Here is a 21,275-nt window from a genome sequence, read left to right on the forward strand (position 1 = left end):
GCAGTTTCTGGCACGTCACAATGGGCGCGAAAGGGGTCAATATCCATCCCATGGCGATGAAGCTTAGCTGTCAGGAATTGGGAGATCCAGTAGTCTGGGAGGACCCACTTTGCTTTTAACCTTGACCAGACGGAGGGAAGGTACTTCTTCAAGGTAGAACCATTCGAGGTCATCAAGATGGTTTTCTATTTTCAGGGGTCCTCGCCGATTTTCGTCTGGATATTTTTTTGCAAACCTATTGAGCTTTGTTTCTTTTATTTATATTTCAAACAGCCTTCTTGCAGGAGGTACCTCTCCTGCTGAATCGTCCCCAACCTGTTTTTTTCCTGTATGTGAGTTTCCAGTTCTAGGCAGGGGATGTATCTTAGATGTACCTTAGAATACCCACTAAAACCCCCTTATATTTAGTCATTGTAACTGGTCATCTGATGACTCAGAATGTGCCCTCCACACGACTAATGCTATTCTTTTTTCTAGGTAGTCAAAGTTAGGGTCAAATTAAATCCTCTACCAAATTTTGAGCTAGTTCCAACAATCGAACTAATAAAAATTCATCTGGAAGTTACATTTTGAACTGAAATTACTGTCATAATATTCAGGAATGATTGTAGGGTTCAACTTAAAAATGTTATAACTGCAATTTTTTTCAAAATGATTTTCCAAAAAAAAAATTTTTTTGATATCCTTTAATATACTAGTATTTGTATTTCCACCTTTGGGGATTTTTCTACATCACCTAATTCTAAAAGCGCAGTCATACACTATCTTAGTCATAAATATGGGATATTGCCCCTAGAGTGTTAAGATTTTTTTTTCAAATGTTTTTATTTGAAAGTATTTTCAGTAAAAATTATATGTATGGAGTTTTAAAATCACTAACTTGTAAATATTATTTTTTTAAGAAGAAAATTTATGGTTTTTATTGTTTTTATATATGTTTAAAAACAATATTATTTTTATATTATGAATGGTAAATTGATTCCAAATTATTGTGTTGTAAAACTAAATAATTATATAGAAGTTATTGGTGCTGGATTAAATCTGGGATATGGTGATTTTGAATGCAGTAAAAAAAAAAGTTTTTAAATTGAAGTCTTATATGTTACACCTGCTTCGGAGAAAAATACTAAATCTCAAATGTCAGACAGTGATGGTTGTAAAGTAATTTAAATTACAATTGTTAGTAATAAAAATTACAGAAATTTATCGTTATTATTATTAATATTCTTTATTTTGCACTTTTACATATACATTTAGTTTAAATTTTTGATTCATTTGAAAACCTCTACATAGAATTAGTATGATTCTTGAGTGGAGAAACCTTCCAGTAAAGAAACTCCTAACATAGTATAGAGACCTAGTGTAGCAGATCTTTGCCTCCAGAGGCATTTCAGTCTTCTTGTCGGATTTATTAGTATTATGTGAGTCAGTAATGTTTGTACCAGTAGGTTAGGGTGTCCAGTAAGTCATGAAAAATTTTTTTGCTGTTTTTTTTTTTTTTATTGTCAGTCACAAATGGTCTAAGTCCTTGTGTAATGATTTTTTCGTGTTATAAAATCTGAGGAAGATTTGAATGTTCTGAAGATGGGATTTTTTCGCAAGAGAACCACACCTGATTGGCATCAGTCCATATCGGTCTAAGCAGCACAAATGGAACGGGTGATTTTTAACTCTTAATTTACAGGACAGTGATTTTAGTTATACTTGCCCTTTTTTCCAAAAATTTAGATCTTATGTGGACTACATAATGATAATAGATTTATAAATTACAATGATCCTTCCCTGATTTTTATTTTTTAAAGGACTTCCATGGTTCACATTTTCCCGGTCAATTGGTACTAATGGTCTTTAGTTCTCATAATATTTATTCGACTCCTTTTCTAGTTAGGTAAATGGTAAAAATTGTTTTCTTTAAATTTTTCATTTTACAAAAAAAGTTGAATTAAGAAAATTTTTTTTTTATAATTATGAGAGATAGTTGATCGTGGATGACTTCTACGAGGAGATGGTTGGGTGTGCGTTAAAAAAAAAACACAAATAAGTTTATGTAACTTTTTATAGTGCTGTTTCGGCTAGAATTCTTCGGCCTTTGTAAGAGCTAAGAACAGAACAAGATATTTTCTTTATTCATTAGTTTTTATCTTGTTCTGTTCTTAGCCCTGATGAAGGCTAGAAACTCTAGCTGAAATGTTGGCACGATTAAATAAGTTACATCAACTTATTTGTGTTTTATTTGGACTGCACCCCCAACCATCTTCTCCTAGTATTTTTTTTTATTAATAAGTTTACCTTATAATTTATATTTTACTTTAAAATAATATTACATTCCTAAATTAAATATTGACATCACAATGATAAGAGATAGTTGACCGTAGATAAATTATATGAGGAGAAGATGGTTGGGGGGTGCAGTCAAAATATAACACAAGTAAGTTGAAATAACAGTTCCAACGCTTTGGCCAGAATTTCTAACCTTCATCAAAACAAAGGACAAGATAACAACCAATGAATAAATAAAATATAAACAGAAAAACATAACGTAAATAATTGTACAGAATAAATTTGATGTGATGAAAGAAGTGGAAAATAAAATGTGTATATAGGTAATTGAGTAAGGAAGTAATCACTTTAATTTTATTAATGTCATTCTGTACAATTATTTACTTTATGTCTTTCAGTTTATATTTTCTGTATTCATTGGTTGTTATCTTGTTCTTTGTTCTTAGCCCTGATGAAGGCTGGAAATTCTGGCCAAAATGTTGGCATTATTAAATAAGTTATTTCAACTTGGTACACTTTTACCCCATCTAAGTGAGTATTTGTGTACTAATGTAAAACATAAATAAAAAACCTTCTGTAAAACAATGGTGACAATAAAAATAATTTATAGTACTTATAATGAGCTGAGAGTGAAACATTCAAATTGTTCCAAAAAGCACATGCTTCCCTGCAATGTGTTTTTATTTATTTATTGATATTTATAACTGTATTGAGGCTGTGTCCAGTTCATCCATTTTACAATAAAATTCTTTATTTATTATCAATATTTTCACATGATCTAACTGATTTTTCCAGTGCGTGGTTATTGGTATTTGAGGTATGCAAGAACCGTTGTTTGAAGACAAATATCCTTAGACCACTTTATGATTTCTTAGTATTTATTAACCTGAGCCCAGTCATAATGTTAATAAAATAAGTTTATTATGTTAATTTGTCAATTTTCTAGTGCGCTATAAGTTTCTTTTTTTTTCATATATTTACTTATCTGTTTATTTGCAAACATTTATAAAAATAATCCTATAAATTAATATTAACCCAGCTGAAATTAATTTAATAGTCCACCTAAAATACGATGCCTCATTTTACCCATAGTAAATTTTTTTTTTTCATCGAAGATGAGCCATAATATACATTTTTTTTTTTTTTTATTAATAATAAATTATTTAATATATTAAAACCTTTTGTGGTGTGCTATCAAGTTTAGTGTGTCCTAATAAAATTTCTACAGAATAAATATTTTTGGTCAATAATATCAGAAATTATGATCCATAAACATTAACATTTTTAAGAAATGTCTTAATTTTCCCTCACTTGATCCTAATTAAAAAAAAAATGTTAACAGACTTCTATTATTCAACCAAGAAGAGAATTTTGTCTAAGTAAATCCTGAATGTCTTAATTTGGTACCATTTGCCACTGAATTTTATTTTTAAAAAGTTAATGACTTCTTTTATTCAACCAAGAACAGAATATTATTTAAATAGATCCTATATTGACTATTTGTTATTAATTTTATGAATAAATTTAAAAAAAAAATTTTAAATATTAAAATGGAAGAACATGTTATACTAAAAAAATTGAATCTTTTTTTTTTAATCCTACTTGAAACAGAAAAACTCATTTTTTGACATTTGATAATTGATACAATTTAAGATTTAGAAAAAGTAACAAAAGTTCTTTAATAGAAAAAGTGAAAAATCTTGTTTTTTCTTAAATGTCACACATGTTCTTGCACTTAGCTCTTCAAACATGAGAAAGGTCCCCCATAGTTGATTAGTCACTTCATGAGAAATCAATATACAATTCTATGAATTAACGTTAAGAATGTGTTTTGTTTTACAGTGGAATAGACGAAGTTAAGAACAAAATTAATGGAGTAAATATTACTTTTCTCTTATACAATATTAAAAAATACTAAGTCAATTTCATGATGAAGCAATTTCTGGATAAGCTAGTCCTAATGTTGTAATAGTTGTTAAATAATACCACGTTATAAGGTTTTTAATAAACTAATAAGAAAAACATATTTTTTTCCTTCTTATATGTTTAGTTTCTTTATGATATAAGTCCTTGAACTTATGCCATCACCATATCTAATGAAATTAAAGTGTAACGATTCATGATATCGTAATCATTATCAGCTATTTTACCGATTTCTTTAATTATTAAACAAAATACTATTCAAATTAAGAAAATTCATATTAAATGAGAAAGAAAATGAAACATTTATTATAATTTTAATGGTAAATAAGATAATAGAAACAGTTATCAGTATATCATAAGAATCGATTAGGATAGTTGAATCGAGTTGTAGGTAGTTGTATAACCAAGTGAAACCTCAGTCAGCTACGTATTGACTTTTGCTATTGCCCGAGTCTGCAGCTGCACTTTTTTAACTAATTTCTTTTACTTGCATTTCTGGACAGTCCGTTCATCGGATTAATTAAAATGTCTGACGATCTACCTAGTTCTTACGATGTTATCATACTCGGGACTGGGATGGTGGAATCCATCGTAGCAGCTGCGGTCGCCAGAACAGGTAAAAAAGTTTTGCATCTTGATCCCAATACTTATTATGGCCAATTGTGGGCTACGCTGAGCCTCGATAGCTTCGAATTGTGGGCAAAAACTGGAACTTCAAATGCTAAAGCCCTCAAAGGAGAAGATGCATTCAAGAGTTTGTCAGACAAAGCCCTCAAGTATTACGAAACCCAAGATGAGAGAGATTGTATTTCAGACCTCACCTTTAATTGGAATATAGTCGAGGATATACCTGATACAGAGGAGGAATCTAAGGAAGATACCGCTAGTGGAAATGATTATAGTATTAAGAAAATTAGAGATGTCTCCAGAAAATTCAACATTGATCTGGCCCCAAAATTGCTGTTTGCTAAAGGTCCTATGGTCGAAATATTGATTAAATCTCAAGTTTCCAAGTATGTTGAATTCCTTAATGTTAACAATATTTTAATTTACATTGATGATGCTATTGAAAGGGTCCCTTGTTCAAAGTCTGATGTATTTTCTTCCAAAAGTGTCAATGTAGTTGACAAAAGGCTTTTAATGAAAGTATTGACTTCTATTCAAAGCTATACCGAAGAATCTCCCTTCTTTCAAGAATATGAAGACAAAACATTCCTTGATTATTTGAAAGCTAATCTTCCTGAAAAGTTTGCAAATTTTATTCTCTACTCTATTGCGGCTGGTGATCAGAACACGCCTTGCTTAGAGGGTGTACAGAAAGCGAAAAAATTTCTTAGCTGCTTAGGCTATTATGGAAATTCTCCATTCCTATGGCCTTTGTATGGCAGTTCAGAGCTATTGCAGGGATTCTGTCGCCAATGTGCAGTATTCAGCGGTATTTATTGTTTAAATAGAGAAGTTGAAGCAATAGCTGTCGAAGGTGATAAATATTACGGATGTGCTTCCAATGGGATTTTGTTGCAGTCAGAGCATCTTGTGATTTCCAACTCGCTTTTACCGAACCAATTCCGAGGAACAGGCCCTTCTGTCAAACGTGCTGTTCTTATCACTGACAAAAGTATTTTCCCCGAGGGAAAAGAGGGAGTTTCTCTTCTTCAGTACCCTACTGATGATTCTGCTGCTACTATTCTTGAACTCAGTGGTAATACCTGCTCTGTACCTAAAGGACTCTTTATTGTACAGATAGTGGGCAACTGTTTGGAGGAGGCGATTAAGAATTTGTTTTCCGAAGGGGGAGATGATTCCAAACCAAAGATCTTATACAGTCTTCGTTTTACTCTTCATCAGATGGAGTGCACTGGTAAACTTCCTGAGAATATCCATGCCTGCTCGGGACCCGATTTTGCTACTGATTTTGACGCTGAAATCAGGAAAGCAGAGGAAATTTTCAAAAAGATTTGTCCCGAGGAAGAATTCTTCGCCCCCCTGCCTCCAGAACCTGAACCACCATCAGATGAACCAGATTCACCAGAAGAGGCAACAAATGATGCTTAATTTTTTTTTTTTTAATTTTTTTTTATTTTCATTTCGTTTTTGCTAAGCACGCTTGTAAATAATTGTTATTCATCTTATTTATTCTATCCCCCTTGCGCATTCCTTTAAATTGTATGTCCTTGTTTTATTGTATTTTTTCTATTTAATACATTAAATTAAATCGACATTAGTTATAAGTAATTCTTAAATCTTTTTCATATGATTGAAAATCATCTACTTGTTATTAAGTCAATATTTTGTATTTATTATTTTTTTTATCGGAAGTATTAATATTTGTTAAAACATGCACAGAGTTTATATTTTCGCATGTATTTTATGTTTATTTATTTGTATCGTCATTCCTCTATGCATGCCATATTGTATGTGCTTAAAGTTCCTTTTTATATTGTTTGTATTATATTAAGCTTTTAATATAAATATATATTTTTTTCTTTTCAAACAAACTGAAAAGGGTGTGTGGTGTGCCTAGGGATGGAGAAATAATGATTTACCCTTATTTCTTAAGTATCATGGCTTTATTATTTACTTTAAGGTCAAAGTTTATTAGTATGTGATTTGCTTTGGGGTGTTTGATGAACCACTCAAAAGCTAACCTAACTGATACTCTTTCCCGCTATTTTGTTAATCAGTAAGACATGTGATCCTTACTGTAGTAATTTTATTTTGTTTTTAGCTGAGTATTGCTTGACACATTTGTAAAAAAAAAATAAATAAATAAATCAAATAATAATGCTCAGAATAACAGTTTTTCATAAAGTCACTTTGAACCAAATAGATTAGTCAGAGACACACTTATGAATGGTTCATATTAATATGAAACGATTTATGACTTATAATGCTATTCATATAGTTATAATATAAAGACAAAATGTTTTATAATAAATAATAATGTTATTAAAATAGTTATAACATTTAAATTGTATTTGTTTATTTGGTTTTTTCATTTTTGATTACCCCACATGTATCTGAAACAGATCTATTGATTTTAATATCCGCTAGAAATATTATAACTTCATATTATGTGTAATTATTTTTCAACAAATAAACACCAACAGTGATATGTTTTGATATTATTAACCACCTTCCATTTTTCATTTTATTCTATTCCTCCATGTATGAAATATTCTTTTAAAACCTTTAAACCTTTTTTATGCTCCATTGATTAGTTTTATGATTTTTTTAAAAAGTTTTTGTTCAAAATGTAATGTGAATAGTCATGTTTAAAATATTCATTGATAACTAAAATTGATCCTCAGTATCAGATTAAAATCATCATTTGCAATTAAAATTTGTAGTTAAAACAAATAACAATATTTGTTTAATTGTTTTTTTGCAATCAGTTCCAAGGCCTTTTTGATTATCAGATAAGGTTATGTTTTTATATCACTAAGTAAACCAAAAAGATATTCCTGATTTATCAATTACAACACTTTATTTTGATTACTTTTTATTTTATGTTAAATTTGACTGATTTTCTTAAGTATTCTTATCGTCGTTATTCTTGAATAGTAACATATTTGACAACAAAATTATTTATTTAGAATTGGATGTATTCAAAAAACAGTACTGTATACTGCTATTATTTTATTTTCTGAGGTCATCCAATAGACTTTCTTCAAGGTATTGGAGTTGTTAAAAATTAACTCAAGTTTTTAATACATTCTATGGAATATCTCAAATACAAAAAAATATGTTTGTCAGATGTACATCTATTTAAAAAAGTGTTGTATATGTACATAAAGCATTAGACATGTATTTTTAGTTTCAATGTTCTCGTACTGAATACAAATCATAAAATTTTATAATAGGACAATTAAAATTTGGAAGTACCATATTTTATTATTTATTTCAGTTTCCAATCAAATAGTAATTAACATTGTCACTATGTTTACATTAATTTAAATAGAAGCTATATAAAAAATATGAATTATATAATCACTAGAAATTAATAAAATGATTTTAAAAAAATCGTAAAAAGATTGTTGATTGACTGTGTGTAATTAATAGAAGTAAGATGGTCTGGGTACAGCCTAAGAAACTCAAATAGAAAATAAACTATTACGAGCGAATGTTTCGCCCCATATGGCTGGGCTAAAAAAATACAAACAAGTAACAGAATAAGATAATAAGAACATGAAATAAAAATGAACAAAGTGAATTGAAGTAAATAAAATAAGATGTACAGAGAAAAGTAGAAATAAACAAGAAATACAAAAAAGTATTAGAAATATAATGAAAAGAAAAATAGCAACAAATAAAAAGTAGATAAAATAGAAATATAAAAAAAACAGTAAACATTAAAATATGAAAAATAAAGAAAAAAAATTTCCTTTTTTTCTTGACCTATTTTAATCTTATTTTCTGTTTTTTAGTATATACTGCATTTTTTATATTTCTCTTTTATATGGAAAAATTATCCAAAGATGTTCAAAAGTGTTCAGATCTGAACTTATAGACTACTTTTTTACTTCAATATAAATGGATTACTTGTTAAATCAATAACTAAGACAATCTATAGGAAATAATGATGTGTTGTTGAATGTGGGTATTAAATAAGAAAAATATGGTTGGAATTCAGGCTGAAATGTTTTTAATTGTACTCCAACCATCTTCTCATACAAAAAATAATTACTTATCAAAATATCAACACTTTGATTTATGACTTTTCAATTCCTTGTTATTTCATTGTGTAGAATTTAATGAATTTATTAATCAAAGATTTCAACATAAAAATGATCACTGACTTAGAAAATGTTTTTAGGTGCTATTATTTCTTGCTTATTCTAAATATTGTTTCACAATTACATATCAAAGTGTTTTAATGATTTCTGTAACGTTTAAATACTTACTATAGGTCAAAACATCGGAGGATCAGTTTATTTACTGATCCATCCTTACTATATAACTTTTAGTTATAAAAAGTGAAATATAATATAATAATTTCATAGTTCAGTTGTTTTTTTTTCATATTTCAATATTAATTTATTACATGCTCGTTTTTTTTGCTTTATTAGTAATTTAAAAAAATGATGAACAATAGTGACCCTAATTTTACTAAAATAATTTAAAATGTGGTACGATGCGTGCACCATACTATACACAACTTTCACTTTCCACCATACTTTGAAATCATCGCTCATTTCCAATTCAACTACTTCTTTATAACGATATAAATATAACTCCTTAATATATTTCTATTAATTGGTTAGGTAAAAAACCTGCTATTACAATGGTTTTGTGTTTCATTGGTTGTTATGACAATATTCCAAAACTTATAATCATCATAACCATGGAAACACAAAAATATTTATTTTCTCTTGGTTAATTATTTATCTAAACTGAAATTTGATGTGTTTGATTACATTATATTATAAGCTTGTAAATTATAACTATAAAATGTTATATAAAGAATATAGCTGTTTGTGTTCTAGACAAAATAAATACAATTGAATTATGTTTGTAAAAGTTGCCAAGTAGTAATTAATGGTTATATATTTATACCTATAAAATATTTTTTTTTAGATTCTGATCACTTAAATGTATTGAAATTTTAATTTCACTAAGAAAATGTTGGAATTATGAAGTCTCTCTGCATCTATTTTTAACTCTTTACCCTTCGTTGATTTTGCCTTTCACTAAACTGCTTGTGGTTTGGTGAAATCATTTTACCTTGACCATATATCTTATTAGAAACAATTTATTTATTGCTTGTACAAAACTTTAAATATCAATTACAATTTTTTAACTTCTCCTTTTGAATGGCAAAGAAGAAAACTTCATATGTTGATGAAGGAAATTAACAATGTCCATTAAGACATTTCTGATAGTCTGGATAATAACAGTTGTTTTAATTGGATTGCTCTTATGATAAAACATGTAATTTTAGATCTCCATTTTATCTGCTTATCATGTTTCTGTTAATGCTTATTAAATTCTGTGAGGAATTTTAAAATTAATCTACAGAGATATTGTAAAAATAATTATTCATCTTGAAATGTTTTATTCATACATTCATAAATTTAAATTCAATGGTCTGCATTAAATTCATTTATTTTGAATTTTATAAAATCCAGCATTTAATATCGATATATTTTCTTTTTATTTTATAATAAATATTATATTTCCTTTCATTTTAAATAATTATAAGTTTTGTTTTATTATTTACATTATACTTATAATACAAATTAACTTTAATTTTTGGATTGGATACGGATGGTAATAAATAAATCTTATTATATAAATGTATTATTATAAATACATTTTTTTGCAACCCTTATACCTCCTCGGCATAGGCTGATTATTTATTATGTAAAAAATAGCCTTGATATGTTTTGATTTCTTATGTAATGTTAACATATAACATAAAAAGCTTCAATAGTAAAATTAATTAAATAAGAAATAATATATTTCCAAAATTTTAATATAGTTAGTAATGAGTTATATTAAGAAAGAAAAGTGTAAAACAAATATAATTATTGATTGCATAAACATTTTTAAATTTTTTGCCAAAATCTCAGTTTTAAATATAAAAATAAAAATTAGGAAAAAATCATAAAAGGAATATGGTCCAGGAAACACTCAAATAGTCGTAATGCTATTTATAAGAGAAATCCTTCCTGATATTATAAAATTAATAATAATAAAAGTTTTTATTATAACTAAAAGCCTGTCTCTCAGGAGGTAAGAGTTCAGCTTATAAACGTGAAGAATTTATGTTTATAAACTCAAATTTATTGATTAAATTCTTACATCAATTTAAAATTACTAATTTACTAGATATAATCAAATAAAATAATTTCTATTTTTTATGTGCACACTTATAAATTATTGCTTACAATAGATTCTTTATTATTTTACCCCATAGACATCTATTCCTAGTCATAATAGCAACAGTCTCCTACTCTTTGAACTACCTCATCTTGCTATCTTGTAATTGGTCTTCCTCTCGTTCTCTTGTGTTCCCTTGGTATCCATTCTGTAGCAATTTTGGATCATCTTCTGATATCAAGTCTGACAACATGACCAGGCCACCTCCATGTCAGTTGGAGTGCTTCCTTTGGTAGACTTTTCATTTTAATTGTAGACTGTAATTTTCTATTGCTAATGCGGTCTTTTCTTTTGATACCCATCATATTTATTGAAAACTGCATTTGTGTTTTAAAATCAATAGGAATGTTAAAAAAAGAAAACAGCTTTAATTAATAATAAATTAAATATACAATGCATGTATATTTCTTAAAAACAATATCCCATATAAAAATAAAAATAAAGCTGACAAATCTAAAATTTCACATAATTAAAGTAAACATGTATGACTTGTACAAGAGTAATTGAACAGGACACTAAAATTATCAAACTTTTTCTGGGAACTTTTTACAGCATTATTGAAATTACAAGGTATTGTGTTTTGTTAGATAAAAAAATAATTATTTTTATCCTCATACATTTTTTCTAAAATTTAAATGTAAGATCATATTCTGTAATCATTGATAATTTTCTTTAATACTAAAAAGTTAACTGCAGTTATTTTTAGCATGTACATTTTAAATAAATATAGTTAAGATCTACATCTAGTGCTTTTCTATGTATCCAGTTTTTATTTATTAAGGGACTTTCAAGTTTAATTTAGAAATATCTGACTGTAATTCAACAGAAAAATTGAACAAGGTAAATTTGATGTAAGCTAGAAAGTTACTAAAACCATTATAGAACAAGTAAATTTGTACTAAAAATGATGTTTATGTATTAATATATATCAAATGTAATTTCGTTACTCAAAATGCAATTTCAATTGATCAGAAAATTAATATTTATGTATAATTATAATAGATAAACCATTGGTTGTTTTTTATCGAGATATATTTGAACTTATCGAGGTTTGGTTAGTCCAGAGAACCAATTTAGGAGGGTTAGTGCAATGACGTCACAATTTCTCACAGGAAATGAGGGGTACCATGACAAGGTCCATAGTTTCAGAAAGACATTTATCCTCTATGTCTGCTCCAGTTGTGAAGTTCTAGAAACTGCTGAGCATTTTGTCAGGACCAGCAGAAAAGACTTTAGTCAATAAGGGTTTTGCTACTGAGGAAGACTAGACTCTATATCATTGCAGAAAATAATTTCCTTCAGTTAGCCATTATGTACAGATACTGGTATTTTTAAGCTTGTGTGGGTGGGTAGAAGGAGGCGGTAAGACCAAATCATTTAAACATCCTATAAGAAACAATGAAAGAGATGAATGCTAGGAAAATTGTTAATATATAAAGGTTTCATTGGTTGAGATGGTATGTGCCTTTCTCTTCCGAAATACCAATTGCTGATAGACAAAGAAAGACTGAAAATAAGCAAACAACTAAAGAATCAGAAGGCTTCAGAAAATGCTTATTCAGCATAATGCAAGAATAGCTGGACAGGAAGTGAATTGACACGAGAATCGAATGTGGTGTCATCCTACTAGCTGCAACTACTAACTTATTGTAATATTATATTAAGTTTAGTTACAAGTGATTAATATAATAGATCCAATAATAAAGTCTCTCAAGTCGAGACTGCCTCAATAGCGATTAATATAGGGGAAAATTAAGGAAGATAAAGGTCCTTGTGGGTGCCAAAGAGGTGAGAAGGGGAGAGTAAAGTGAGGAAGAAAGAAGAGTGCAGTCTGAAAGAATGAAGAGGTGGGAAGAAAGGAAAGGAGGGGAATGTGTGGAAAAAGTTGGAAAGAAATGACATTCACTTGGTCTATAAGGCTGTTTCGTGTTTAAAAAAAAAAATAGATGCAAATGATTTATACGCATTCTTCCCCTTACGTACTGGTATGAGTACTGGTATTTGGTGGAGAGAACAAGTCCAGTAAGTGGGCTTAGTGGTCCTTTTTGCCAACCCCTAGCGGCTACCTAAGTTGCCGCCTCGTACTTTTTTTGCTATTTGCCTATTTTCTTTAATTTGCTAATGTTATCTTTACTTTATTGTTCTAACATTATTTTCATATGTAACATACTAGTTAACCACCAATCCCCACTACTTCTCTTTCCTGTCTGCCTTCAGTTTCATTTTCATGTTTGGCTGCATTCATCAGGGCAGGTGTTCTATTTCATTCTTTATTTTCTTTTATTCTTGATTTTACTCTTTTCCCTTTTTTCATGTTTTAGTGTGTGCTGTATTTTTATATTTCCTTTTTCCATCTGCTTTTATATTATTTCCGTTTTGATTAATTGTCAAAAATCTTTTGTAAGACTAATTTAATTTTACGTTTCACTGTACATCTTTTTTTTATTTTCTTTGTTCATTTTTATGGAAATTTTCGCATATTTTAAATCATAATTAGCCAAATTTTAGTTCAATTTTTTAAAAATTTATTTTCTTACTTTGTTACCTCCTGTAAGTGTTTTTATATTTTTTAGTGCTGATGAGGCTCCGAAACATGGGGCGAAACATGGGCTCACTACAAATAGTTTTATTACTGTTTGGGTTTTTACTTTGACCGAATCCAGACCATTTTTCTTTTATGATTAATCAAGTAGTTAATAAACGAATTAAAAGTTTAAACCGACTTCATAATGGACCTTTATCTGCTTTATAAATAGCAACTAAAATCTGCTATTTTCAAGGAGGACAGTGTTATTTATTTCCATTCTTACTCTAAGTATACAAAATGAAACATTATTTATTTACAAGTACAGATATCAAAACAAGTCCTGTTTTGAGAAGTCCTCTCCAGATCCCAGCACTTCTACCAATGGCTTATCAGTGGTATTGAAACCGATGGAGATAGAGAATGTAAGTGAACAAAAGCCTTAAACATTCATTCGATTGGAAAAATAGGGCATTGTAAGGGGTCCTATAGTTGTATTAATAAAGATCTTGGGAGCCAATATCACTTCAATTGTTCAATGAGCATTGTAGAGATGAATTGGGGAAGACAGAAATTTAATTTGAACAATTTAAAAGATTCTATATTTGCGAAATATTTATGTAGTAATGTGCAAAATTATCATCGATTACATGATATGTAACTTTGACTTTAGGTTTGAATATTTCTGTTCAACTCAGTCCCAATTGCTTGGTTTTACAAAACTAACACAATTTTTTCAAAGCATTAATTGTTATTTCTATGTTTTCTTTATAATCTTATGTTTATTTATTTTGTCATTTGTACTCTCTAAAGCTAATAATTACTGATTTATAAACAGTTATAATATTTGATATTAGTTAAAATGTTATAAAATCCTGTATTATTTGTTTCAAATTTCTAATTATAAATAAATTTTCAAAGAAGACAGCTTCTAGATTATGAAGAATGAACTTATGTAAGAAATAGCAGATCTCAATGTTTGACTAACACAAAATTACTTTTATTCTTCGCTTTTAAAACCTTTTTGCACTGTTTATGCATTGTTTTTACTCATGTTTATTAGCATTCAAATTAAAGCTAGTTTAATGTCCTACATTTATCTTCATATAGGTAGTATTTTTCATGATATTAGTCAAAATAAACTCACAAAATATCGATTTTGTATTTATGGAAAACTAAATCTCTGGAACCATTATATGTACAGATGTCTGTTAGAACTCAAATTAAAGCTAGTTTTATGTACATTAAGTAGTTTATCTTTCTAGGGCTACTTGTAGTTTGTATGGTATTTTGTCCTAACTACTAGAAATCAATTTATTTTAGCAAATATGAAAGCTACTACTCCTACAATGATAAATGCCATAAACTACTTAATAGTACATTAAACTAACTTTAATTTAAGTGCTAATAGACACCCGTACCTCAAATGGTTTCTGAGACATATTTTTTTATAAATCAAAAATATTTGCTGAACAACTAGAAATCAACATTTTATGAATTTATTTTTATCAAAATTCATAAAAAGTACAACTTCTACTATGTAAACTTTAGATACTACTTTATTGTACATTCAATTAGCTTTAATTTGAGTGCAATCAGACATTTGTACATCTAAAGATTCCTATAGATTTTCCGAAATCAATTCACTAACTACTGATTTTTCAGTAAATTTTTTATAAAATGTTGCTATTTAAAAAATTGTATTTCGGAAACTATTGAAGGTAAACAGTTCTATTAGGGCTCACATTTTAGCAAATTTACTCTACTTTAAATGATGTTCTCTTAAATGATGTTCCAGTTAACATCTTCCCGTCCCCCTTTACACGCCACTATCCCTGATGAAGACCTGAAACTCAGGTCGAAACGTCGGCATAAAATAAATAAATATTGTTTTGTTTATTTATGTTGTTCTTTGCTGACCGCACCCCCCCCCGACAAACTTCTTCAAGATGTTCTCTTAGGTTTTCTAGTATTGTAGGTAGTTTTGAAGATATGATGTTTCGAATGTAAAATTTTTTTTTTACTTATTGAAACGGCTGCCTTTTTTTTTTTTCTTTTTTTTCGATCATCAATTATTGGAGAATAAATTTGCTAAAATATGAGCCCCAATAGAGCTATTTACGTTCAATAGTTCCCGAGATATATTTTTTAAAATACAACATTCCAGAAAAAATGTAGGGAAAAATCAGTAGTTAGTGAATTTATTTTGAGAAATCTAAATCTCAAAAACCATTTCGACTCGCAGTTGTCTATTAGCCTTCAAATTAAAGTTAGTTTAATGTGATATACAGTAGTTTATGATGTTTATCTTCGTAGGAGTAGTAGTTTTCCATAATATTCCACAAATTAAATTTACAAAATGTTGGTTCAGACAAAAAGTTTGATTTATGAAAAAATTTCCGCCAGCACTCAAATTATATGTTATATAGAGAAGTTTTAAACATTTTTCTTCCGAGTAGTAGTAGTTTTTATGAAATTTGTACATGAATATAACTTTTGTATATATAAAATAACTAGAAATTAATTTATTTTAGTAAATACCAAAACTACTACTTTTACGAAGATTAATGTTATAAACCACTTTTTAGTACAATCAACTAGATTTAATTTCAGTGCTAATAGAAATCTGAAGTAGTAGTAGTTTTCATGATATTTGACAAAATAAATTCACAAAATATAATATATTTGTGTAACTATTTATCCTGTTCGGATAAAATTTTTGATTTTTGAAAAAATATATCTCTGAAACCATAAGGCGTACATATGTCTGCTAGCACTCAAAATAAAGGTAATTTCACTTACTATAAATTAGTATATGTCACATATTTCCGTAGGTGTAGTAGTTTTTATGATATTAGTACATGAATATACATTTTGTGCGAACAACTATAAATCAATTTATATTTGCAGATATCATAAAAACTACTACTCCTACGAAGATAAACTACTTTAAAGTATAATAAATTAGCTTTAAATTGAGTGTTAATAAAAATTTGTTTATCGAATGGTTTTCTCAAAATAAATTCACTAACTACTGATTATTCAGTGCAGACCAGCATTACGAAAATGAAACAGACCATATAGGAATTATAGGTTAAATTACAAAAAATAATAATATTTTAGAGATTATACACATATATATAAAATTATATAGCTATAATATATAAATTTCACTGAGCTATAACTGCGGCAGACGATCGGTTATGTGTGGAATTCAATGGTCGATAGAACGCGACCCGCCTCTTATATCAGAGGCGCCCTTTAAAGGGAATGCCAAGAAATACTCGTAGTTCTTAATATATATTTTTTTCTTTTTTAGGCTCCAAAATATAAAATAATAATAGTTTATATTAAATATACATTTAGATTATTAATCATGAAATAATGTATATGATAAACCCTGAAGAGAGAACTTGACCTAAGATAAGAATACAACTAAAAGGCTAGATACATATTAGTAATATATTGTAATGTTAAATTTTATTTAAAACCAGGGGGTTAACCAGCGAACCAACCTTCATTTTACAAATTATACAAATGTTCATTAAATCGCACTTTCCTTGCACAAATTGTATAACTGTAATTTACATGTATTCTGCAGTTCAGATTGTATTAGAGGTATTCAAGATGTTGTGTTAAATGTTAAATGTTAAAGTATAGGATTGTGAGCAGCCCGAATTCAAGTCATGTTAAAGGTTAATTGCATAAGAGCTCCTAGCGGATTTTCTGAGCAACTTGCTTTATAACCATTCCTTCCAAAAATTCATTTTCCTGCTTACTTCAAAGTTTTGATTAAAGTAATTTGTTACAACATGTCTAAAGTGATCGAAAAGTGGAAGTTGTGAAAAAGTTTGGCTACTGAATGTCTAGTTGATCTTCTGATTTGTGAGGAAGAGAATCAAAATGAGCTAGTTGACAACTGTCATTACATTATTATTGTCATTCATTGCTTTATTAGTTTTGAAAACATCCAAAACAATACTAACGCGATCAAAACACAAACTACGAGGAAGTAATCTAACACAAGAAACAAAACGGTGACGAGCTCAGCTGGTCTGTTGCGTGACGTCATTCTCCATTTAACAGACCAAGTAACAGACTCTCAACCATGTTATATCGTTTTAACATGATAAAAGAAGGAAATATTTCTCCATTTAACATAAGTTTTTCCTTTTAACAGGCTTTAACATGTTAAACTAAAGATCATGAATATCTCTATTGTATGAGTATTATATGGTGATAATAAGTAAAATAAAAATATTACATGGTGGTAACTAAAACATTTTTATATAATAGAGAGAAAATTGTAAAATTATCTTAATGTTGTGTCTTGTTACTATGGTTACTCTGTATTTATTGGGTTGCTATGGTAACATTACAGAATTAACGCATTTGGCTACAAGCAGAGATGGGCAAAAATCAGCTGTAGTTGAAGCTAATAGCTAATGTTGCCATGGATACGAGCCTTATCCATGAATGAACCATTGATAAATAAATATCGTATCCATGGCAACATTAGCTAGTAGTTTTAACCATCCCTACCAACTGCCTAACAGTTTCATTTAATAATGTTGCTCTTACCTCTGTCGAACAGATCCGCTACCTTGGACTAAATATGGACATACGACTAACCTGGAATCCTCACACAAGACAGGAAAGAGCACGTCGATTTCGACTATTACAGCAATTACTAGACTATATATATATGGCTTTAAGTTATATATATATATAGCTTTGCGAGTGTATTGTCGCAAAAGTCCATTGATTATTCTTTAGTTTTGAGACTTTATCTATAACTAACAAGTTATTATTTTTTCATAGATATTAAATTTTAGGACATGGGCGTACCCCTAGACCATTTGGGGCCCATTAATTATTTCTTTTTGGAGCCTGGGGTTGATTTATTTTTGAGGCCCAGGGATGATACATTTTTTTCTTCCAGTTACCGTCCGACACCATAACTGTTGATACACTTTGAATAGAATTAATTCCAAGATTAGAAATTGTCAAAAAAATACATAAGAATGATATTTTTCCGCCTACGAGGTGTGGCAGAAAAGTAATCAGACGGCAACACTGGTAGCGATCTGGTAACCCTAGCAACACGTGTAGCCGCCCCTACTTTGAAGGGGATAACATTGATGTTTCTAAAATATAAAAACTTTGATAAATAAAAAATCAGTCTCATTGCTTTTCTTTACCTCGTATTGTCATTACGTTTGGTAAGGTTGATATGTTGTAAGATAGACTTTCAAGAGATATACATATGACAGTTAAACGTGACAGTGAACGCGACTGTTAATCCACTGACATTACTTTTACTATCAACTATCACGTCAGATCCAGCACGTCAATACTGTCGCGACAGTAACTATCAAACAGTTATATCATGATAGTGGTTGCGACTTTTATAACAATAACTGAAACGGCACTATTGTTCATTGTCAAGGCGTATGGATTTGATAGTTAACAGTTGCTTCATTGTATTACTTGTACTATCAACTATCTCGCCAGAGCTAATGCGACAGAACAATCATACAGCAACAGTTATAACGATTCTCCTAGAGCGGGTAAAATGGGTATTTTCAAGGCGCTGAGCGGGTTTTTTTCGGTTGAGAGAATCGATAGCACTGTTTAAAACAAAAAGTTGATTTCGTGCTTCCTCCTGACGTAAATCACATTCCACAGGTAAGGTGTTGAAAAGTATTCTCCAAGTAAAAGATGAGTTGTAATTCTGTTTGGTTGCTTTAATTCAAAATTGGAAATATTGTTTCGCCACTAGGGATGCGACATCGATAACAAAATATCGTATTCAATATAAAAGTATCGATGTTTAAGTTATAGCATGCGCAGTATAGGGTTTGGAAAGGAAAACACTTAATACGCATGCTTCTTATAATCAGAAGTTGTTGTAGGAACTAAGAATGCGACACGGACAACAAAAAAACATCTTCAATCGGCGCGACAACCCATTACTGGGTCGTGGTCTCTCCAAGCAGCTTGCACCAGTTTAATCTGTTAAGAGCAGCTGTTCTCTAATTCCTCACTCCTAGCAGGGTCCTTGAATACTCTTTAAAACCATCTAACCATCGGAGCTTCGGGCGGCTCCTCGGCCGTGTTCCATGTAGGCGCTAATTCAGAAGTTTATTTACTTTGAGCGCAGCCTATCAATTCTCTCAAGTTTTCCTATATGAGGCTCACCAATTAAATAGATTCCCTATTCGTGCGTCTTTTCCAAACTGAACTATCGTTTACTGGGCCGTAGATGCGTCTGAGTATCTTTCTCTCAAACGTTTGGAGATCCCTTCCATCGGGCTTCGGAATTCCCCAACTTTCCGAGGCATAGAGCAGCACTGGTCGAATTAGCGTTTTGTGCAAAAAAACATCAATGTTCAATATTACTATTGATGCTTGCAAAACATTGCCAAAAATACATCGATGTTTTTCGCATCATCGATCCATTTCAGTAACATAAGGCCTGTTCTAACAACGACTTCTGATTATCCAGATTCGCATGGAGCAAGAGCAGTATAGGCTTTGGGAGGGGAAAAACACTTACTACGCATGCTTCGTACAGTTTCGGGCAGTCAGAAGTGGTTGTTGGAACTAGGGATGCAACATCAACCACAAAAAAACATCAATGTTCAATATAGTATACAGTCAGAAGTAGTTGTTGGAACAGACCTTATGTTACTGACATGGATCTTCAAAAACATCTCATCTATGTATTTTTGGCAATGTTTTGTATTTTCATGTTATGTTTCATACTAACGTGAAGGTAGGAGGTACTTCCTCATCCCACCATATTGTTGATGGGAATCTGTTTATACACTTAATTTTTTTTTTTTATTATGATACTTTCGCATTTAAAAAATTGATTTTGGGGATAAAAATCGATTTTTTGAAAACTTCGATTTCGATATCGTATCCCTATTTGCCACTATAATTTTCAACAGTCGATATGGAGTGCTAAGATTTTTATTTTCATATTTCTGTTTGAATTATAGGTAAGGATCTTGAGGAATACATTATACAATTTAAAATAAAGAGAGATTTTTGAAAGAATATTCTTTTTATAAACAATCACCATTTTCTTAAATTATCCATGACTATTACAGGATACCTTAAATTCCAGGGCTACGGATTGTCCCGTGTCACTTTTACAAGATGTTACTGTTAACAGTATCGCATATCTTCTGGAATGGTAAACCTTATTGTAATGATTTTAAGCTACTCACAGAGAATACGGCCCACTACGAGCGCTGGCATTGTCTTTATATATAAGAAGCACTGTATATCCTTCGAATTTATGTTGTTATGGTGAAGTTGAAAAGTATTCCTTAGAGGGTTTATTTATTTCTTGAAGGACTGGAAGTGACAGTAATGATTTTATTTAGATATAAATAATAATTATCTTATTTTTTTATGGCCTCAAATATAATTTTACTGCTTTAATTCGAACACACATTTCTGACGTCCGTTCTTGGCTCGCTCAAGAGACTAACAAACTCCCCAACAGATACTTAAAAGTTGAGGACAGTGCCAAACTTCACCATAATATCATAAATACAAAAGAAAGACTTTGCTCCTTATAAAAGGGGTTTTTTTAAGCTAGATAGAACTTTAAATTGTAAAAAGTAACACAAAAAATTAAATTGTAATCAAA

General features: G+C 29.6%; 2 protein-coding genes across 2 annotated transcripts in view; one reads left to right on the top strand and one right to left on the bottom strand.

The window, feature by feature from the left end:
• The first annotated feature begins 4,598 nt into the window (after window positions 1–4,598).
• Window positions 4,599–7,316, top strand: Rep (Rab escort protein). Its single transcript, XM_014439142.2, has one exon. It carries the CDS (start codon window positions 4,729–4,731, stop codon window positions 6,256–6,258), a length of 1,530 nt encoding a protein of 509 aa, XP_014294628.1. The 5' UTR covers window positions 4,599–4,728; the 3' UTR covers window positions 6,259–7,316.
• A 13,344-nt stretch (window positions 7,317–20,660) lies between these two features.
• The window catches only part of LOC106692895 (purine nucleoside phosphorylase), a gene marked incomplete in the record, with an annotated part of 29,360 nt that continues 28,745 nt past the window's right edge, over window positions 20,661–21,275 (bottom strand). Inside the window, 1 exon segment of the mRNA XM_024360906.2 lies at window positions 20,661–21,189.

Source organism: Halyomorpha halys, unplaced genomic scaffold (genome assembly GCF_000696795.3).
Source record: "Halyomorpha halys isolate HHAL.00 unplaced genomic scaffold, Hhal_1.1 Scaffold76.1, whole genome shotgun sequence".
In the NCBI taxonomy this organism is placed as follows: Eukaryota; Metazoa; Arthropoda; class Insecta; order Hemiptera; family Pentatomidae; genus Halyomorpha; species Halyomorpha halys.